This window comes from Falco cherrug, chromosome 4 (assembly GCF_023634085.1).
Source record: "Falco cherrug isolate bFalChe1 chromosome 4, bFalChe1.pri, whole genome shotgun sequence".
NCBI lineage: Eukaryota > Metazoa > Chordata > Aves > Falconiformes > Falconidae > Falco > Falco cherrug.
The window spans coordinates 90,556,634-90,580,088 of NC_073700.1; the positions used below are offsets into that span (position 1 = coordinate 90,556,634).

The 23,455-nt window shown below is 39.4% G+C and overlaps 1 protein-coding gene across 2 annotated transcripts; it reads left to right on the plus strand.

Annotated features, from left to right (window-relative positions):
• Nucleotides 1-329: 329 nt before the first annotated feature.
• On the plus strand, nucleotides 330-21,656 carry INHBA (inhibin subunit beta A). 2 transcript variants are annotated; one of them, XM_055709582.1, is made up of 3 exons: nucleotides 330-402; nucleotides 3,071-3,592; nucleotides 14,721-21,656. In XM_055709582.1, exons 2-3 carry the CDS (start codon nucleotides 3,205-3,207, stop codon nucleotides 15,605-15,607), a joined length of 1,275 nt encoding a protein of 424 aa, XP_055565557.1. In that variant the 5' UTR covers nucleotides 330-402; nucleotides 3,071-3,204; the 3' UTR covers nucleotides 15,608-21,656. The 2 variants fall into 2 exon arrangements, with proteins under 2 accessions (XP_055565557.1, XP_014141281.1); XM_014285806.3 differs by lacking the exon at nucleotides 330-402 and having other exon boundaries at nucleotides 2,742-3,592.
• The last annotated feature ends 1,799 nt before the right edge of the window (nucleotides 21,657-23,455 follow it).

The window sequence follows — 23,455 nt, forward strand, 5'->3', positions numbered from 1 at the left end:
AATATCTATATCTAGCTATGCAATAAAACAAGTTGGAGTATGTCTTCCTGACTCATAATGTTTGCTTTCAGTCTGATTTTAAGTTCTATTCTTTAAATGGATACAGAGATCACCACTACAAGTTGAATCCACGATATTTTGTCATGCTAGACAATTAGGAGTTTCCATTAGATAATTACCAGAAGTATGTCTCATACAGGAAAAACAGTCAATTGCTGATGTAACAGGATTAACCAATCCAGCACAGTGATCCGGCCCACTTACTTTTGACAGACATTATATGTGAGTGTACACATGAGAAGTACAGTATAAAGCTTCGCATTATAAATACCACAAAGAGGAACTTCAGCAGTTCTTAATGCACAATACAGCAGTCTCCTTCTGAGAGTCAGGACTAGAGAGGTAAAACTTTAAATCAGCTTTTTTTCTTTTAAAATTAAAACTTTTAATTCCTGTGCATGCTGTTGCATACTGTTAGGGCTATATTGAATGAATGCATATACAAAGCTTTGCAGCTCAGGTAATTTTACAGAAAGAGTCTGAACCACTATTTCTGTATTTATTAAAACACTATGCTTTTTCCTACATATATCTATATGTATGTATGTAAGTACAAATGAACTATATATAAGCGGTATCAGTGGACTTGCATTTAGAAAACAGTGGTTTTTAGAAAGTTATGCTTTAATGTTAAATCTGTCATCATCATGGCATGCAAGTAAAGTATGCTATACCTATATGTAATAGGGACTGTTTGTGATGTGTACCTGTTATATATGGCAAGCAACGTATACCCCACAGCAAGAACCTAAATATACCTACCTGTATTTTATATTGATTTATGCCTATCCCTTACTTTTCATTAGACACTGTTGGGATAGGTGTTATATTAGAACTATAAATAACTCCTTTAATTATGTCTTCTGTTAGTACATCTAATCATGAATGCATATTTTCGTCTGAAATTATTTTTTTCGTCCAATTAAACTTTTAGTTCTATTTCAAGCTGACTTTCAGACTTCACATAATTACAACAGACTTTGGGCTGTTCACAAGATCCAAGAAATTTAGATGTATTATAGCGAGGTTTGTGTTACAAAGATGTGTTTATAAGAATGGCTGCAGGGTTTATAATGCTGACAGACCCGTAAGTGTAACAGTATATAACAGTATAGCAACTGAGGTCAGTAAAACACAGATGAGGGTGTACTGTGGATGCCTTATAACAGTGAAAGACTTATAAAAGAGCTTAATTGAAAAGGACTTGCAATATATAACATTTGTAAAACTTTGGTTGATTATTCAATTACTTCTGTATGTTTCATTTACTCTAACTATAATTCCTTGCCTGTCTCTCAGCCTATGTGCCTGTAGTCATCTCATGGAAATTAGAGACCTTACAATGCTTGTATTTATAAATTACTCCTTTCCACTAAAATACAATGGTCAGCGGTAATATAGCAAAAGTGGAATAATTGCTGGGTAGGAGGTAAGCACACCTGAGAAGACAGAGATGTGTGAAAGAGAGAGTGAAAGGAAGGAAAAAAAAAGGGTAAATATTAAAAGAGCAGAAACTCTTCCAAGAAAATCTGTAGAAGTTAAAGTGTGGAGGGGAAGAACCTCAAAATTACAGTCTATCAGCTGCAGTTTTCTCATTTTCCATTACCATGTTCAAATGTGAGTGCGTCTGCTAGCTAAGGAACAGAATGGCGAGGCTACAGAATGTAAAGGCGACATGAAGCCATGGCAGTGACACAGGGAATGTCTTTTCACTGCAGAGCAAAACCTTCACTGGCATAAACTGACAAGGGTCTACCAACGCTGGTTGAAACTCCAGCTTCTACCAGTGTTGTAGATTGCTTTTCATTCCCAGTGTCTTATTCTGATATTATGATTGCTCTGTGTGGTTTAAATGAATGAAAGAAAAAGTGCCTTCTAAAAACAATGGGCCAAATGTAGAAGATCTTACTAAGTCTTCAATCAGGCAGAATTATTATTGGCACCGATGAGGGATTTGCCTGAGTCAGGAGTATGATTTGGCCAGATGACATGTAACACTTTTCACCTTCAAAGCATTTTTCAGACATTACTAAATTAACCCCAAACCTAAATATATCTGCCTGAGAACTTCTAGGCACAGACTAGCATAGAAGTAGTGATATTTCTGGTGGGAGAGCACAACCTTAGCATGTCACAAATATGTGCTGTACCAACTCCTGCTTAGCCTTTCAGTGCCTGACTGCATATTGCAGCTGGGGAGTGTATCATGTATTATATAGCCCTACAAACAACAGTGTTATTTTGCTCCTGTCAGATCTCTTGCCAGTGTTGATAACCTCCAGCATTTAGAACTGAGGATGAAAGATCTTTTTTCTTCTACTCAAGGCAGAATAATGTTCTGCCCAAAATATTCAGAGCCCCTGCCCTCATCCCCATCTCATTCACAAGCTATTTAGCATCTCCTGCTATCCTAACAATAGCAGGCAGGACCAAGAGCAAGGTGCTTGTTAATATAAGGTTTCTCTCTTTTCATTCATTCATATTTCCTCTGTTTAGTTAAGCCAGTGATACCGCTGAAGGAATAAAACAAACAAACAAAACAAAAAAAAAAAAAAAAGAGGAAGAAAGAAAGGGGGAAAAAAAGGAGGGGTGGGGGTGGTGGGGGAGCTAGGAGGGTCAAATGGAGGGGAAAAAAAAAAAAAGAAGAGTAAATTTACAGGCATGAAAAGAGATTTTAGAAAGGGGGGAGGGCAGAAACCACGAGTAGTGATATTTGAAGAGAGGTGTGTTAGGGGAGCAATGAGCATAAGGAAGCCAGCCTGCCTGTTCCTCCCCCTTCCTAATCATAGCCTTTACTCACAGACAAAACTCCCTCCCTCTCTCATTCACTCACTCACTTTAGGCCAATCCGTCCTCTCTCTCTCTCCCCCTCTCTCTGTGTCTCTCTCCTAGTCTGAGACAGAGTCAGAACTCTTCTCCCTGACAGCCACAAACATCTACAGCACTTATTGCATTCAGAGAGGGAACCTGCAAACAAAACTTCACAGAAAACTTTTGGTTCTTGTTCCAGAGAATTTGCTGAAGAGAAGGAAAAACAAACAAACAAACAAACAAAACAAACCAGCCCCAAAAAAAACTGTGCGTGAAGGGGGAGGAAAAGCAGGGCCTTTTAAAAAGGGAATCACAACAACTTTTGCTGCCAGGATGCTTTTGCTTTGGAAGAGAGGATTTTTGTTGGTGCTTTGCTGGATTATAGTGAGGAGTTCCCCAACCCCAGGATCCGAGGGGCACAGTTCAGTCACTGACTGTCCATCATGTGCCCTCGCCACGCTCTCAAAGGATGTGCCCAGCTCACAGCCTGAGATGGTGGAAGCAGTAAAGAAGCACATACTGAACATGTTGCACTTGAGGGACAGACCTAATATCACCCAGCCGGTGCCCAAGGCAGCACTTTTAAATGCCATCAAAAAACTCCACGTGGGAAAGGTGGGAGAGGATGGTTATGTGGAAATAGAGGATGATGTTGGAAGAAGAGCCGAAATGAATGAAGTTGTGGAGCAAACCTCAGAAATCATCACTTTTGCAGAATCAGGTGAGTGCTTGAAAAACAAACCTGTAAAATATCCTTTGTGCCAGAACTGCAATTAACTTCTTTTCTTCTCCTCAGCAATAATGTTTTCTGCAAGGTTGTAGGATGAGACCTGGGGGAAGGGAGAAGGAGGAATGGGATGGGGGGGTGGGGGGTAGGACTCTGAAGGAATTTGATTTTTCTGACTTAGTCTTGGCTACAGATTACACTTGCTAAGCACAGTCAGCCACACAGGGAGGAAGCTCTCTAACCAATCTTGAGCAGAAAGTCAGGCTGCAGCGGGGTCCTCCAAACTGTGCCTGTGAAGCCAGAGTACTTACAGTAAAGTACTGGACTGCAGAGCTGATGGTGAAAGAAAAAGGGCTGAAGCCTTTTGGGGAGTTTATCAAGACAGAAAGTGAGCTGCAAACTAGAGAAACAACCCTTTCATGTAAAAAATTATAGTGGAAGCTAGAAAATCAGATGAAGCAGCTTTAACTTCTAGAAGTGAGAGGGTTTTATGTGTTTGGCTTTGGGTTTTTTTTGGGGGGTTGTTTTTTTTGTTTGTTTGTTTGTTGTTTTTTTTTTTTTTTTAATTTAACACAGCATCTTTGGCAATAAAGAGTTGCAGGGACTGTCAGATGACTTCAATAGAACCGGACAAGTTGCTGTAGCTGATCCAATTTGTAATGCAGACTTCTGCATACTGGAAAAAAGATTCTGTTCCTAAAACACTCCTGCCAAAAAATGTAACCTTGGTAGGGTGTGTTTTGAACTCTTTCACAGTTCTGTCTTCTCTAACTCTTATACAGTAAGAGCTCAGAATATAGATATTTACTAAGTAATAGCTTAATAATCACATCAGCTGCCTACAGGAAACAGCTCTAAAGTTTTATTTTACTGTCCTGTTTCTACATGAATAGGACCAGAACCCATTTTAATTCAATGTGTATGTATGTGCATATATATCGGTTAGTATATGAGAGTATGTTTATACATGCATCAATAGCAGTATCTTGCAATAACTCTATCATCTAACTAACAGCAACTTTTTATGATGCTGTCTAGCCAAAGTATTTTTCTTGTTGCCAAGATGGTTTTAAAAGAATGTCATTGTTTTGTTTGGTACAGCATATGGTAGGCAAAGTATGCAAAGGAACTCCAAGCATTTTTGTTTAAAAGTTTGCTGCAGCAGTATAAACAATTAAGACAACACTCAGAGTTTCCAGTCCTGAAAACCTGTTGACTCAGATGTTCTGTTTGCAGGGAAGCCATGCACAAGAAGTGTGCATGCTTTTAAGAGCAGACATTCCTGCTGGCTGTCTGATTTCCAACTGTACAAGGAGCCCTTGATTTTGGAGTCCTTGTTAATATACACATTATCAGTTCTTTCAGTATCAAAGTTCAGGCTTTTCGGTTTTTCCATCCCCTCCACTTCAGAAAGCATGCAGAAGGTGTCAATGCCAGTGGTCATTAGAAGCAGGGGCAGCTCAAAATTAGTTTAGAAATGAGTTTTTAAAAGCAAGGAAATCTCTAAGCTGTCTATGCGTCGGATTCCCCACCTGGTTTTCAGCAGCTCGCTCTAAGCACAGTGAAACACATATGGCATGAGCAGTGTTTTCTCTTCACTGTGTGAGTCCCAATCATTTGTAAACACATTATTGTCTCTCCTGAGCTCTGACACAAAGGAATTTGGAATTTGATATATGCCTACTCAGTACGACACCCTCCAACAGCGACTCCTGAAGCTATTGGCTCTCAGGGTCACGTGAGCAGCAAAATTCGTGCCATTACCCACACGCTGGCCAATAGTCCAGTCACCGATCCCCCTCCACAAACTACCCAGCATTAACACGTCACTTTGTTTGATTTGCATTGCATTGACCTACCACTGCTAGCCAAATTAGTTTAAGAAGACATATGCTATGGCGTTGCACAGCTGAAGGATGGGGGGCATCTGCTGTGTTCCCATGCCTTTTCTTCCCTGCTGCTCTTCTCCACCTTCACACTAAGCCCGTCCTGCAAGCCAAGGGAGGAGGGCTGCTCCAGCCTTTTCCTATACCCACTAGAGTTTGATTTTGGGAGAGGAAGGAGTACTTAGCAACCTAGATACTGAGCTCTAGGGTTTGGGCTTATAATGGAAATGATAACTCCACTCTGCGGAGTAACGTCAGACTGCTAAAACACATTTCTCATCTATAGCCATTCATATCTGGTGTCTTGCTAACGTCAGAAGATCTACCAGATGCCAATGCTGCAACAGCTTAAGGAAACTCTACCTGGGATCTCTTCCACTCATGCAACAGCAGTATTGCATGGCAGATATTAAGGCATTCTTATTTTTCCTTACTGAGGAAAGTGAGGCAGAAAGAAGGCCAGTGACATGCCATATAAGAAGTGTGTGTTATAAACCTAGGAATAGAATCTAACCACGTGGTCAGTCCCCACTTTTCACTCTGTGAGAACTGGGAAGAGTACGGATAAGTTCAGAGCAGCGAGCAGGAGAGTAAACATGCTCCTCTCACAGTCAGGTTAATGTTCTTCCTGCTTTTAACATGAAACTCGCTGTGTCGCGAAAGAGGGCAATGGGAAATCAATGAAAATGAATGGAAACATCTCACGTTGTATCAAATAAAGGTCTATGGAAAGAGAAATAAGACTTTAGGCTTTTTGTTCCTTTGGGCATGACTTGACACAAACCAGCCATTCCCCTGACCTTCCAGAAGCCACATTTACTACTTGCCTTCATAAAAAAGTAGTATTTCCATCTTTCATCAGCTGTATCGTCAGACATACAATGAAATGGTGTGAATGAACAAACAGTGCCCTGTGCACATGGCTCTGGCTTGAGACTGCTATTTTCTAAAATAGACCAAAAATCAAATGAGCACAGGCTTTGGACAATTAGAGGGGAAACTAAATGCAGTGAACTTGTCTGAAGCACAGGTGTAGTTATGTCCAGGAAATCAGCAAAATACTTGGCAGGTACTTTTCACAGCTAACAAATCCAGGCAGATCTTTGCAGAACTAATGACCGTGAGTATTGGGCAAAAGTTTACAAATGCACCCTACTGTCCTTTGGCACTCTTACAAGTAAAACATGAAAATGATTTTCTACTTGCATATCAAAATAAGATTACTAACCTCGATTAGTTCTTCTATGAGGGTAGCTGTGCCAGAGTTGTGGGTTGCTTCAAGGTCTTAAAAATAGTCTTTTGAGGAGAGGGGTCATATAATTTTGTGACAAGCAAACCCAACAAGTTCTATAACTGAAATACCTAATGCCCATAAAATATGCTTGGCTACTAACTCTTTCATTATTTTAAGTAGATAGCTTATTAGGCAGAGCTGGGATTTTGCCAAGTTAATTTGATCCTGGCAACTAAACTACCAATGAAATGGGTTGATAACATCAGCCCCCGAGAAGGTGATAGGAATTACTGGGTGGAAATACTGAAATCCAAAGGCTTATCTTTATGAAAACTATAAGGAGAAAATGAGAAGTCTGACAGCTGTTTCGACTGCTTCTACCTTCTTGTATCACTTCATACTGACTTCAGGGTGAACCGACTTGATCATGTGAGACCTACTTTCATGTGCAGATACATGCGTGTACACACTCATGCCTTTTCTTAGGATGACACCTACTCCTATATAGCCAGGCTGGTAGTTCAGGAGGAAAAAATGGATGGGTTGCTTGTGTCTCTTTAAATCATTTAGTCAATTTTCTTTTGAAAGCGAATGTATTTAATGGCACAGGTATCCGTGCTGAATAAAGAATGGCCACGAGAGGGCACACTCCAAAGACTTTTTGCTCCACGCAAGGCAACCTTCCTGCAAGCTCTTATGCTACCTAATTAGATCCTGAATCCCAGAGATCTTTATGCTTATCTGTAGCTTCTCTGAGTGGAGCTCATTTCTTACTTTTAGCTTATTTAAAAGGCAGAGATTCACTGGAGTGGAAGACTGCAAGTAAAATAGTGCAGGAAGGAAACAGGCAAAGGGAAAAAGATGGACTAGACACTAGAAGTTCTGGGAATCTAGAGAGATCAGAAATTATCATTATTATTTTTTACAAGATACTGAGAAATGTGACCGTGAATCATCATCTGAGCTGATTTTCTCACATTTTTTTAATGCAATCTCCTTGGGTTTTAGAAAACAAGCCTATTTCCCCTGATTTTTTGGAGGTTTTGGGGGTTTTTTTGTTTGGTTGTTTTTTGGGGTTTTTTTGTTTGTTTGTTGTTGTGCTTTGGCATACTGTATCAAAGATTTCAAGTTTACCAAATGAAAGGAAGTTACTTCCAGAAGAAGAAAGCCATTCTGTATTTATCTGTTTCATTGTAACAAAATGTGAGAGTTCAGGGAGGTTGGTTAGTTTGAGAACAACTTAAGAAAGCACAGACAAATCTGAGAACATGGGAACCAGTTTAGAAAAAGATACCTGAGAGAGAGACAGAAAGTACTATGTGTGCCAATCTTTGTGTGCAGTCATGCACACAGTTTTGCATGCAAATGTAGTTGCGAATAGCTGAATATGCATTTTCCTGTATATAGTGCACATATGTCCATATGTACAGGTATGCCAAGGCAGACATGCTTATACACCCATGTAGCTATACCTACATCACTGCAATATGAATAGATTCCTGCAGATAAGTACATGCATCCATGTGCTCTGCTGTGTGCATGATGTCTCTATATTGCATATGTGTAAATGATGCATGGTGAGGAGTTCTTATAGCTAGATATGTCTATATGGGTATGAAAAGGCAATGTCATTTAATGCAATGGAGCTTTGCAAGATTGATTTAAGATTGACCATTACTCTACTGGAAGCAACTGAAATTTCTGTTATTCATTTCAATGGGCTTGGGATTTCAACCTTAGCGCACAGAAAATAATTATTTTCATGAAAACAGACTGGCAGCTTCTGATCCACTTAATGTTATGATTTAAAACAAATTATTAAAAGTATGTAAAAAACCACAAAATTCTCCCTTTTATTAGAGAGAGTATGGTAATGTTTTTACCTTGAAATATATTATTGGTGCAAGTGACCCTAAACTTTGCTTGAGCTATTTTAGAGGTAAATGCAAAAATCAAGTAACAAAAAACTTCAACCAAACAAACACCTTTTTTGTCTCTAAATATTTAAAGCCATGTGGGGGAAGGGCTTTCAATTTGGAACAAACTAGGCTGTGGATGTAAAGTACTTCCCTCCTAACAAAATAGCAGAAGAGAGTCAACGTTCACTAGAACTGAATTATTTCACATTCTGAATGACCTTGTCAATGCTCCTTTGGGTTAACTTTTCAAGAGAAGGTATTTAAATAAGGTTGATGCTGCTTTTCCCCCTCATGAACACTTGGGGAATAGTTCTTTTTCCTGTTTTTCTTTTTTGGTTTATTTTTTCTTACAAAAAAAAAATCTCCTTTTGCTGGCAGCAAAGGGTATGTGAACATAAAGATAAGGTGTTTGTTATTTGTGTCATAGTTGCTTATCCCTTTGTAAGAGGCAAATGTCAGGCAGTCAGGGAGCAGGAACAAAAGTATGTAACCTGGATGACCAGTCACACATGAGGGGTGATGAATAGTTAGAATAAATCGTTTGCCAGTAATCCATAGGCTGAAACGCATTCACAGAAACAGCCACTGTCTAATCGTGGTAATAACACATTTGTAATAATCAGTCTGCCTAGGGGATAATTGCCAGACGATAACAGTGCTAAATTCACTGAATAAATTCTACACTGTGAACAATTCATCTAACTCTAGTGGTCACTCATTAGTAAACATTTTGAGCAATTATCTCTCAATAACCATGCTCTTCTCTTCACTCTCTTTAGAGGAACCTTTCTAGTAACCTATTTTTTTCTGTCTCCTGGGGAACGGAAATGAGAAGTGAAGAAAAGGATGCTTTTGAATGTAATTACAGATTGGCACGCGGTACAAATTCCCCCAAATCTAAACATAGGCAGTAGTAAAGTTAGCAACTAAAAAAGGGAAAAAAAAGGTTGCTTTGTATGGAAAAACAGTTCACTTACAGTATAATGCAAAAACAGTTCAAAATTAAGCACCAGCGGAGCATGGAAATTTAAAGTAACAGCACCTTCTTACACAGTGAGCATTTTTCAAAGGAAAATTTAAATACTGTGTATTAAGAGGAATTAAGAATAAATCATATTGTAATGTCAGGAAGGATAATCACTTTCATTACAAAAAAAAATAATCATTTAACAGCATATAGTAAAAAAAAAAAAAGTAATGTTAAGTATAGTAGCATTTTACTCAAAAAAAGATCCTCGTAAATCATATAGTTTAGACCCTACCTAGTGTATGTATATAGCTTGAAGTAACAGGGCTCGGTCTTGAATCCCACTGCAAATTGCAAATAAATCAGTTTCAATTGCATAAAGCCAGCGACACCGACGGAAGGACCCTTAGCCTCAGAGGCAGAGCGCTGGAGCCGCAGGCTCCTGCTGTGAGCCCAGTGCGAGCTGCCCCACACAGGGCTGCCCCACCAGCCTCCCCGCGCCTGGGCCCACGGGGCTCTGCCAGTCCCTCACATTCTCCTGTGACTCGACCATGCCCATCGCCCAGTGCCGCTTGGGAGTGGGTCCCGAGGGCAGAGTCCCATGTGTGAGCCCTGAACAGCCCTTCCAGAGGTGGGGAGGAGGGTACCTGTGCAGGCACACCTCTGCTCCCATGTTCAGGGCTCTGGCCTAAAAAGGTGCGCGAGCACCACTGAAGAGAAAAACAGATACGAGCAAACTCTCATGCTATATATACTGATGCTACACTTTCTTTCCATTCAGTAACTCCTTCCATTAAAGCTTTTACCATATATGCACTACTTCTTAGGGCTTGTATTTTTAACCATTTCTCACAGCATTTGTCGGTGTCACTTGTGCTGCTAGACTGCTCCCTAGGCGTAACAGCCCTCTTCCTGGAAGGGACTTTGCTCAGCAGTAAAGCAGAGAGGTGGCCTCTCCAAGGCTTTGGGAAGGGGAGATGAGGAAAAGCAATCAAAGGGGGCCCAAAGTAATCCCTCATCTCCTTTTTCAGCTGCTTTCCGCTATGATAACTATCCAGGCTGTTGACATCGCCGTTTATATGAGCATGGAAGTGATGAAGGCATTACCACTGTTGGGCTGTGGGTCTTTCCACAGGAATCAGGCAGGAGGAGCAGGATGATTAGAAATGGAAAAAGACCCTTGCAAATCAGCTGTGTAGATGAAAAGGCAGGACAAGAGGATAAACAAAGTGTAATTATGGAAGTGATACCATCCCCAACTTTCAGGAAGGTCTCCTTTTCACTTTCAGTTAGATTAACAGTATATATTGCCAAAGCTTTGAACCTGGTCATTAACTCAGACCAAAAAGGAAAGACTGTTAAATCCCTAAGCAATATTTGTAGAAAATGAAATACAGCATTTTTTTTTGTCTCAGAGCATTTAAAGTATTTATTTTATTGTAGCACCGAACCTATTGGAAATAAAGGTCCTGTTATAAAATGCATGTGTAATCATTACAAGCCGGATCCAGAGATCTCAATTCAGTTTTATCACAGGCCAGACTCTGATTTCAAAATGAGCTTCTCTGAGCATAGTGACCTCGTAAAGACTGCAGGATTCATACAATTTGTGCTGTGTGATCGCAACAAACTAGTTGTGAATGTGGAGAGAATTCAGAAAAGCTTCGTTTTTTCCTAATGTGAAAGCATGCTTTTTATCCCTAACTTTTCACCATTCCCAGTCTCCTTCTAAAAAGATCTGTGAAAGGGAAAGGTTTTTTTTTATTGCTATAAAACCTTTTATTAGCTATGCAGGTTTGAGGACTCAGGATTTTGTTTCTTCCAGAAATATTAGGCTCATATAAGCTTCCTGCATCTTTTTTCTTTAAAATCTGAATCAAGCATTCGTATGTGAAAACGTAACTAACCACATCCAGAGAGGCTGTTATTGTAGCTAACAACCTACAGGGAGGCTGTTATCCTTGTATAAGGACACGTCTTATACTACCTTGTTCAAGCTCACTTCTTCCCTCAAGTGAAGAAAAAGCAAGTACTTGGGTACTTTCACCGTACTATTCTAGTATTTTTCGTAATGAGGAAGAATTCAACTTTCACACACAGAGAAGTATATGAAAAACTAATTAAGAGAATTATTGAGGTCCTGTTTCTTTCATGTTATATCTGCCAAAAAGACTGGTTGTATTGCTACGCTTCTGACCAGTGCATAAGGTAATATGAATATTTACTGTTGGAGATAAGTCGCTTCATAACTATTTTCACCTCCCACTAGCATGGAAATAACAGAATGTGAAATATCATGCATTAGCACTTAACAGTATTAGGTCATTCTGTAACACACGACTGCCTGACTTTTCTGATCGGACGGGCCATACAGCTTCTTCTCTTGTTGAGCCAGGTCTGAACACCCCCGGCTCCTGTCTTCAGAGCATATGACTGGCCCAGTTTTCCATGTTTATGTCCAGCACAGCTGATCGGCTTATGCATGGGAACCCCCCTAGTGCCAGAACTGCTGTCTGTGCCCAGCTTGGTACCTCAGGAACACAGAATAAGTTTTGCACTTCCCAGTAGTATCTGCCTATTCCCTGCACCAGTCTGTGAGCTCTGGGGAAAGAAACCAGCTGGGAAGAGGCTGCTGGTGCCAGAACACTTTCTGCAGCTTGGTCTAGACCACCATTTTCCCCTCAAGGCTTCCTTCACTAGGGACAGCAAGCAGAAAGGGTTTGAATGGAGAGTCTTGGAGGCAACAACCCAACCCACTTCTGGCAAGTCACCTGCCTTCAGGTTCCCCTGAAGCTCAGGTCTCCCTCAGAAAGGGTTTATTGTGACTGTGCCAAGGAAGGGGATAAGATAACGTTAGAAGCTTACGTTAGAAGCTTGCTTTAGAAGAGTCAGGGGAAATGAAGCCACAGGCTGGCTGGCTGGTCCTTGCAGGCCTTAGAAGTCTTCATTCTCATAAAACACACTCTTTATAGCATCCCTACATACAAAGCAACCAGACTCTTTGACCACACTTCCTGGGAATGAGGAATGTCGTTGCACATCTACATCCTCATGGTCTGAAACCTGGGCAGGAGTGGGATTAATGCCTATTTCCTGCCCTTTGCTCCAACAGAGCTGGGAAGTTTGCTGTAGTTTCATTTCCAGAATGGAAAAAAATTGGTGTTAGCTGGTAAGAGCTGACTAATGAACTTTCCATCAGTATTGAATGAATGTTATTTTAAAAATAATAAAACCCGAGTAACTCTACCATGCCTTGCAGTACTGGTTGGCTTGCTCTGACTTTTCTATAAGGCACTGTCCCACTGGTTCGTGTAGCTCCCTGAGAAATCAATGTAACTCACTTTGGAGACTGGCATCAGCAAAGCCTGTAGAAGCAGTTAACACAAACCATGTGTTTCCCTATCTCAGCTACAGTTAAAAGTCTACAGTTTCACACTCTCACTTACAGGGAAAACAAAACCAAAATGCTGTGCCCTTTGGCCACTGCAATTCAGAAACGTCTGTCTCTTTGACCTGGGAATGCCACCAGGGAAAGCTGAGTGTGTCAGTGCCAGGACTTCACAGAGAGGGAAAGCAACAGGTAGCTCAAAGGGCAGCACAGCCTGCCTACAGACTTTAGAAACCAGGAACTCTTGAATTTGGAAGTGAATATGGGATAGATGTCTCTTGTGATTTTGCCCCACTTCTGCCTCACCTGAGAACGGGGGAGCAAGGAGATGGACAGGGAGCCCCTACTAGCGAGTTCAGTGATCATGGGAAGCAAGGAGGAGAGCCTTGCTGCTCTGAGAGCAATTTTTCCTGTACGTGTCCAACCACTTCACTTTTGGTCACCACTTGCCCTTTCTAGAGTGCAAAGTTCTAGTTCTGTGACGAGTAGAACCACTGCATAGAGAATTGGGTCAACAATTGTGGGCAGCTCAAGAATAATATCAATGACAAATTGGTAATTGTGAATACCATTTCTTTCTCACTAAGGCCAGATATCTGTGCATTTCAAATCTGTGACCCCAGTCCATCCTGGCCTCCACACTGAGAAAGAACAAAAGATGCCAACACAGCTTTTCCTTTTGTCAAGAAAATAGAAAAGTACCTCTCAAAAAAATAATGCCACCCACCCACCTACCTCACCCCACCCCCACCCCCCAGCTAATTCATTCTCTCTTAACTTTTTCATGCTCTAGTGATCAAATCATTAACGAGCCCTCATTATTCATTCCAACTTCTGCCAGGGATATGAGCTCTGTATCAGAGAAACACCTCCTCACCATCATAATCATCATCATGACATCTCAGCAAGTTGATACAATTATGCCAGAGAACCATCCCCATAATTATACAGTTCTTTAGCTCATTTCTCAGTGTACTCACCATTACTATAATCACAGTGAGTACAGCGTGTTAAATTAAGAACAGGATCTACAGCTAACATCTCACAGGATGAAGAGTTTGCCTGCTGCAATTCTGAAATTCTTTACAAAGTAACTCTGCAAACCTCCAAAGCCAATGCTCATGTTTTAGTATTTCTTTGTTTTTGAAACAATTGAAATCTACAACTCTCTTTAAGATGCATGTGAAGAATGGCATTTTACAGAGGGAGAAAGGGCAGACCTTATCCCCACATAATGTCCAAAGTACTACCAAAGAATTGGCAGGGCTGGAACTCGGTCCCTAACTTTAGCTATTAGGCACAGATTTCTATGTATATGGTACGTACAGTCACAGACTGCTGTCGAAAAAGCCTTTTTGCCTTTCAGCTAGCAATGATCACAAAGATAGCTTGGGCAAATGAACTCTTAACAGCTACTGATGCTTATTTGCCATGAGATGCTTTACATAAATGACTGTATCATTACTATAGAACAAAATGTTAAAATGTGATACTGGAAAATAACAGGCAAATAAATACCTTTCTAAGGAGATAATTTTCACAACAGACAAGCTGAGGAGGGGATCAGGTGAATGAAGGTTAGAAGACAAGAATCACAAAAAATCAAAAAGTCAAGTAGGAAACCTAGGGAACTTCATGCCTGTGGAGACAGTAACAGAATTCTCTTTAACAGAATGCAAGCAGACATACTAACAAGTTCTTCCTGTCTATTTCCATTTACCAAATCAGGCACAGCCAAGAAAATGTTGCACTTTGAGATTTCCAAGGAAGGCAGTGAATTATCGGTGGTGGAACATGCTGAAGTGTGGCTTTTCCTGAAGGTCTCCAAGGCCAACCGGAGCAGGACAAAAGTCACCATCCGCCTGTTTCAACAGCAGCGGCAGCCAAAAGGCAACTCTGAAGGAGCAGAAGATATGGAGGATGGGGGCCTGAAAGGTGAAAAGAGTGAGACTTTGATTTCAGAAAAGGCAGTGGACACCCGTAAGAGCACTTGGCACATCTTTCCTGTCTCCAGCAGTGTCCAGAGACTTCTGGACCAAGGGAAGAGCTCTTTGGATGTGCGGATTGCCTGTGACCTGTGCCAAGAGACGGGTGCCAGCCTGGTGCTACTGGGAAAGAAGAAGAAAAAGGAAGATGATGGGGAAGGGAAGGAAAAGGATGCTGGAGAATTCACAGGAGAAGAGGAGAAAGAGCAATCACATCGGCCCTTCCTGATGATGCTTGCCCGACACTCAGAGGACCGTCAGCACAGGCGGCGGAGACGAGGCCTGGAGTGTGATGGCAAAGTCAACATTTGCTGCAAGAAACAGTTCTTTGTCAGCTTCAAGGACATAGGATGGAGTGACTGGATCATTGCACCTACAGGTTATCATGCCAACTACTGCGAAGGAGAGTGCCCCAGCCATATAGCAGGCACATCTGGTTCATCGTTATCTTTCCACTCCACTGTCATCAACCATTACCGCATGCGGGGCCATAGCCCCTTTGCCAACCTCAAGTCATGCTGCGTGCCCACCAAGCTGCGGCCCATGTCCATGCTCTACTATGACGATGGCCAGAACATCATTAAGAAAGACATACAGAATATGATTGTGGAGGAGTGTGGCTGTTCATAGACGCATGTGTGCGCAAGACCCTTCTCATTAAGTTGAGAAGAAAATTTATCAAAAGCCCAAGAGGAAAGACCAGACACGGTATAACCTTTTTTGATGAAACAAACATCAGAAATAAAAGCTAAAATAGAAGATAGAGAAAAAAGAGAGGGGAAGAAGAAGGGAAAAAGAAAAAGACGACTTATGGAGGATCAGAAAAGACTTCGGCTATAAAAAGGAAGAAAGTTTCATGAACCTGGGCTTGAATGAGATACGTCTGAATGGCGGTATGGGTTGGGGATTTCCCCTTCCTTTCAGTATGCTCCTTATGTTATTACATAGTATACTAAACATTAGTTATTACTAGGGGAGTTACGTTCCATCCCTTAGTTACCTATCAGTTCAAACCATGGTAGCAGCTCATCTAACCTGCAGCAATTTGGACTACGTCCAAAATATCATTGAAATTCCTTGAAAAGCCATGTGTATGAACATTACATTCATTGGCACTTCCCCCCAAATTTCTGAGGGACTGAGTAGGTGTGTAGTGTTTGTGTGTATATATATATGGCTATGTATTTATATACATATCTCTATACATATAGACACTATACACATACATATACTTAACATTGGTAAAGGGACAATATTGTGCAGGTGTATACACCTTCATCTTCTGCACTACATTTACAAAAAAAAAAAAAAAAGAAAAAGAAAAAGAAAAAAGGAAAATGAAGAAAAAAGAATAAAAAAAAGAATGAATGAAAGAATAAAAGTTACATTTTGTAAAGGTGCTTACAATGTTAGAACTATGCAAACTAGTTGGTTTGAACCTGTTTACCTGCGAGAGAAAGAAAAAAAAAAAAAAAAACAAACCAGAAAGACTTTTTTTAAAATGGAAATAACTTGTTTTAAAAAAATTCTTCAGTGAGAGATACTTGAAAGGAACATGTTTGTCCAGTTACTGGAGCCAAACATTTCTATATTTTGTAAAAAAAAATTTTTAATCGTTTACTATTTGCACTACAATGGTGTCTGACCTGTCTAATCCTTATTTAACAAATATTTGCAAGGGAGGGTGGTTGGGTGTGGGAGGGGTTGAGAGCTGCACTTATTGTGAGCTATACAAGAACTGCTACAGCACACAAAATAGCTATTTTTATTATTATAATAATTATTATTATTTTGTACCTTAAAATGAATAGACACATACACCAAAGACATTTGTGCGAGCTTCTAAACAGTCCGTTTGTGGTTGGTACCATTCAAATGTAATAAGTTAGGGTTTGAATTAAGGGTCAGTGAGTTGATTACATTCAGGCTGTTAACCAGTTAAATTCAAATAATGCCCTCGTCAGAAAATTGCCATTTGAAGTAAGCCCAGAAAAGCCCTGGGATTTGGATCCAAGGTCTAGGATCTGAGGTCCACCTAAGCATAATTGTACTTTTTTGCATGTACAACACTAAGACTTGTCCCTGGTGCACAGGAACTGTGCATTGTTGGGAAACATCATGCAAAGGATATACATATATATATGTATATATTTCTGTATGTATATATGTATGTATACACAAAGTATAAGCACTTCTGGCTTCACTTTAATGTTCTTAAATCAATGAATGTTTGTGTGCAAAGCACAATATGTTAAAAGATTGTTTGTTTGTTACTACCAAGTGGGAGGTTACATGTTCAAAATAGTTTTTCTGTGAGAGAAACCTAAAGTGCTGGTGTACACTTAGAAAGTCTTGACGTAAAATTGCAAGCAGCTTTGGGCCCTGCCCACCATCACCCCTGCAAATATCCAGAAAATGGCAGTTGTGATAGGATTTCTGTTTGAAATGCAAGTCTTCAGCGAAAGACTGGCTGTCTCAACCACCACCCTCTAGCATGGCACCTCTTGATGGGTTTGCGCTTTACCTGTAAGACCTAATTTTCAGTGTCAACACCTAACCTGAAGGGTCCAACCCGTAGGGCATAGGTAGATAGTTTTAAAAAAAAATTCTATTGCTGTCATATTTCAAAGAATGTTTCAGTTAGAACATTTGTCTTTGAGTAGAGGGAGATGATAAGAGGCAATGGGAGAAACCTTTAGGCCCTGTTTACACTGAGTTTGATAACCCTGAGCCTGAAGCTTCAGACTCTCAAAGGTTTGCAGGACCAGGCCCCTGTTAGCTGCCTTCTGATGGGACAAGCTTCAAAACACCTCTCACAGAAAGAAACGCTAACGCGGCTCCCCACCTTGTTGAGAGCACCGTCTATATATATATAAATATATGTAAAAAAATAAATAAAAAAAGAAAGATAGCACAATTTAACCCTGTCACATTCGCTAGGGATAGCGTGTTAGCACCTTCTTGGCAAGAACCATGTTTAAACAGTGTAATCAGGGCCTTAAATTTTTGTCAGCCAAAACTGTTTGTGTGTGCATGTGTGCGTGGCTGTTCTCTGTGTGTGCATATGTATGTATGTGCACATGGGCACATGTCCGTATTTGTACGTATCAATAGATTAAAAAAAAAAAAAGAAAAAAAAAGAAAAAAAGAAAGAAAAGGAAAAAAAGCCCTTTCCTCTGTTGAATAGATATCAACATACATGCTTATAGCTAAGTTTTCTATCTAATTTATTCCACATTATTTAGATTGCATAGTACAGCTAATGGGTTATACATTTATGTACTTTTTATACAATGCATTTTTTACAGACTTGTTTGCAATTTGCAAAAAAAAAACTATTAAAAAATTATAACTATTGGGTAAACACTAAATTTGTCACTAAAGTATTCTGTAAAATATCAAGGCTTTCTGATTTAAATTATTTGCAGATGTTTGTCGAGTTTTTTGTGTTTTATTCCTGGGGAAAGGGAGGGATACCAAATGCTAGTAGAAAAACTAAAAAAAAAAAAAAAAGATGCACAAATAATTTATCTTTCTAACTTAAACAAACCAACTTCCTAGCCCTGCTTCGTTTGAAGCAGCTGGCAAAATTACTGTTGATTTTTCTAGAAGTAGAGCCAGGCTCTGGAACAGCAGGAGCAGGGACACAGTCTGTGACAGTTGCTGAAGGGAATACCTTTTACTTCACTGGGCTTTAGACCTGTCCTTAAAATTGGATGCATATTGTCCCAGAACACTTACTCATGTTAACAGGCTCTTTGATGTCTACTGGTCTCCTTACAAGAGTAGTAAAACTACTTACACAAGTAAAAGTAAGCCAGGGTGAATCACAGGTTCCTTTTGCTGTAGGCAGTGTGAAGGGAGAGAAAGGATTTTGAATGAATGGCCCCATATCCAACATTGTTCAATTCAATTATTTAAACCAGGCTGCTTGCATCATGGTTGATCTCTGAACAGAGTGGCAAGGGAAGCAGGTGAGATGGCTCATGTTGCTAAAAACTGTTCTCAAGTGTGATTAGTTAGAGAGCATTGGGAGGACCTGAGATCCCAGCACCTTCCTCTAAATGACAATGACAAAACTCCCATTAGCTGCAAACAGAGTATGTTCAAACTCACGGTTTCCCTGGCCAAAGCAGAAATTGCCTTTAAAAAGAAGTCTGATAGCAAGCATGATACCAGCTTTTATGTTGTGAATGGGGACTGACCCTGAGACAACTTAAAAGTGAGGAAAGAAAACACAATTTTAGATGTGGTGAGCATGTTTCATTTTAGATACACCAAACCCAAGAAGGTTTTCAAATCAAGAAGCAACTGTTCTTAAGCCCTGTTTTTTAGCTTTCATTTGTGTGTATACTAGTCACAAATTTTAAAGGTTTCTCCCTCCGATCTCTAGATTCAGTCATGGGGTTTCGATTTGTGGTCAGTTATTTAAAGTAGGGGGAAATGAAAAAGTATATGATAAAATAAAACAAGAAATCGGGAAGTTAATCAAAACTGACTGATTTCAGCAAAACATCCCATCCCTGATAATTTGATTTAATTAAAACTATATGCACTTAAAATAGCATTAGAAATTGTTACCATATTTAAACAGTTGTTTAAGGGCATGCAGTCTCAAAAATTACTTCTTTCAGGTATGAATACACAAAAAAAAAAAAAAAAAAAGCAGCTTTCAACTACTAACACATTCCTTTCCATATAACCTACTTCCTGGTTATATTGAAAATGTATTTTCGGTATATATTTAATCACAGAGATGTATTTATTTAGTACTTCCACAATCTTCTTACTTCACAGTTGCCCACAATTCGTTGTCTTTTCCTCTCTCTAAATCAGATGCTCACTAGATACAAGGCCTAAGAAACTGGCAGAAGTGTATGCTAAGATGTGTCTTTGGGAGGGCTGAATGTATTTGTGTTCTTAGGGTTTAGCAAAAGGAAATGCTTACAGATGCTTGAAATTATTTTGCACTCATGTATCACAGCAGAATACCAATCTAGGGCCCAATACCTTGGAATAGAATAAAATGGGAGTTTTGTCATTGACTTTAATAGAAACAGTCTCTTACCAAATCACTGCAAAGTAGGGCTCCGTTATATATACCTCCTTTTTCTGTATTTAGTTGAGATTTAAGCCATCAAGTTCATTTACTGTGACACCACAGGGCCACAAAGAGGCTAGCAGCAATATCTCTGAAGAAGAGAAGTTCAGGCATCTGTAAAGTCTATGTGCAAAATGAAAAATTTATGGACTATAGTTACTCTTGTGGAATAGTGCCTTACTCTGTAAGCAATGCTGTTAATTTCAGAGGGTCTCCTTTCCTAGAAAGTTGCAAGTCAGCATCAGTAAAGTGAGCAAAATCTGTTTCTGGAGTGTAGGTAGAAGAGATGAGCTGGAAATGATTGAGTTCTTTAAGTTAAACCTCATGTCAATAGTGTGCATCAGTATAAGAATCAGATGCTAGTTACTTTCCTCACACTGAAAAAAGCTTTACTCCCCATCTGCTCTCACTGCATTACGTGTGGAGTAAAAAGGTTTTCAGTATGAGTAAATAAAATCATAATTTGACCTTTCGTGAACAACTATAAGCAACATTTTCATGGGCAGAAACAAACAGCACTTCTGGGTTATATAGCTATTTATTTTTTGAGATATAGTGAATCTGTGTTAATTCTCAATGGGTTTCTTTGTATTTAAATACTTTCAAAAACAATACATCGACGATGGGTTGAAGATATATATATGTATGTATATATACATATTATATATATCTACAGTATATATACACAACTATATATATGTATATACATATATATAAATTATGAAAGCCAAGATATTATGAAGCCTATTTTGTTTTTATCATTTTGTGTTTTGTTGTTGATATTATTATTATTATTGTTGTTATTATTATTATTTTGCATACTACATGCAGTGCTTTAACCAATGTCTGTTCGGCTAATGTAATTAAAGTTGTTAATTTATATGAGTACATTTCAACTATGTCAATGGTTTCTTAATATTTATTGTGTAGAAGGACTGGTATTTTTTTTATTTACAGTATGTTTAAAGAGGTAACAGTTTGATATGTTCTCATTTGTTTATATTAGAAGTTATTTATTTTCACGGCATTCCGTCTGGTATTTTGATATTTGGAAGGCATGCTACCTATACTTTGTACAGTTAGTGGGCAGTATTCAGCAGCTCCCGGTAGATTTTTAGGCCCTATGTTAAATAAAAGACCTGTTTGGGGTTTTTATTTTAGATCTTTCCTATTGGTTTGCCAGGACCACTCAGTGCACTTACTGCCAGACACTCTGCCTGTGTGACCAATTTATTCCTACTGTATTTACCCAGGACAGAGGACCAAAACCACCTCTGGTGTAAGTCCAGTGACTTCAGTGAAGTTATACCAGAGATGTATTTGGCTCACAGAGAAAATGCTTGTGCAAATCAATGCAAAGAAACAGCAGAAAGAAAGAAATAAACAGCAGAAAGAAAGAAACAAACAGCAGAAAGAAAGAAAAAGTAAAAGTCTTTGCATTTGGAGGGAGATTTCAACGTGTTAAAAATGTTTGGGTCAGCTACTATTTTATTTTACTTTGTTCTTTTTGTTATTTTGCTCTTTCTTATACAACAGCAGCAAAACCACAAGTGAAATAAATAAAGGGAGTTTCACCAAGCATTGTGTAATTGTCTTTTAATATGCATTCCTGGTTGGGAAATTCACAGAGGCTGGGGAAATAACAGAAAAAAAATAGAGGTGAAAAATATCAGTGCCTCTTTGCACTGAACAGTGTGATGTCTTCTCTTTGGTGTGACTGTGCTAAATGAACATTGGAATTCATGGCCCTACGTGTAATGGAATTTTAGGTTGCTCACTTCTCCTTGTGACAACACACTGAGCAGAAAACCTAAAAGCAACAGCAACTTTTCTTTGCCTGCAGGTTGTAAGGTCTTCAACTACCATCACCACAATTCCCCTGGATAATCCAGAATTCGATGCTTACACAGATAAAAGGAGAATTTGTATTACCAAGACAAAACTGCAAGGTTGTCTGTTCACATGCACTAGTTTATAGATTGATTAGTAGTCAAATGAAGTGATCAAAGAAGCCTGATCACAGCAATCTGATCCCTAGTGGTCTGAGTGAGAAATTATCTGAATACCCTCATATTTGAAAGTAAAGTGAATTTATGACAGGTTTTCACCAGTCATTGCATTCCTATTGTGATAAATAGACTCCTGCTACATTCCAGTGGGGTGAGAATCAGGGAGCAAGAATTTTGAGGTTGATCTTTAAATGGATTATTTGCACCGTGCTCAAGCATAGGCTACCACAGCTATAAGCAAGCCTTTTACTAATAAGGCACTAAAAGCCTTTCTACGAAGGGTGAATTGCTTTTCTCTTACTGAGAATAAGTTTTCAAGAAATCAATGCAATCCTAGAGAAAGCCTTTGTTTCAGATATAATTAAGACATGATTGAATATTGCTTTCTTTCCTTTGTTATAATCACTATTATTATTATTGTCAGCAACTGGATTTGGAAGTTGCTTAAGAGAATAAAATCATAAGGGCTACTTGAATCCCACTGCTATTGTATTAACCTGGTATAAATGAAGCTTACACTTCAGGTGTAAAATGGGGAGTTACCCTTTCTCTGACATAAGTGCAGTACTGTATGGTATAATCCAGTTTTTTTTCCATTATCTCCAGCCGTTTGATTTTCTTTTTATTTTAAGAATGCTATTGAGAAGTGTTGCTATTGTACAGGCCTGTTGAAATGCCTCATCCAAAAAGAACAGTGGGGAACTAAGAGCTGCCTTTTCCACAAGAAGAACAATCTACTAAAACTCAAAAAGAACTGTCCTAAACAAATTAGGCCGAGCCTTTACTGGCTCTTTACACTTTATCCGAGTAATACACGGATAAAGACAGATAACACCAAATGATTTTGCGAAACAGATACACAGATAGTGTCTACTCAGTGTGGATTTCCTACCTTAGAGGAACATTTTCAGACTGCTGCTTTGACTATTGAGTCACTGAGCTAGTTTCTGCACATATCATGATTCTTTCCGTGCTTGTCACCGGGCTAACAAAGTCTATGTTTTGGTAGTCTTAATGGCTGCCCTCAGTGAGCCCTTTCTTTCTTAAGTTTGTCTGTCTCCCTGAAATACAACCACCAGACTGATTTCAAGTACTGCCTAAGGCTCAGAGTGACTGTTCTCCCTTATGCTGCTGATAGAAATATAGCACAGTGATCAAATACATGGCTTGCAAATACCTGCTGCCCAGCTTCTATGACCCCTGGGCATTTCATGGTTTCAAAAGAGCTATATTGCACACTGTCACCATTTGATCACATCTCTCCCATCTACTATTGCTTCTCATCAGCTTTGCTAGAATTGCAAATTGCACTGACTGGAAAAAGTGCAGAAATTCATCAGCTTGTTACAAATCAGCTCATCATCAAAG

Excerpts from the sequence above, each read along its gene's own strand:
- INHBA (XM_055709582.1), top strand. The coding sequence starts at position 3,205 with ATGCTTTTGCTTTGGAAGAGAGGATTTTTGTTGGTGCTTTGCTGGATT. Across the intron at positions 3,593-14,720 it reads CATCACTTTTGCAGAATCAG|GCACAGCCAAGAAAATGTTG; the intron begins GTGAGTGCTTGA and ends TTACCAAATCAG.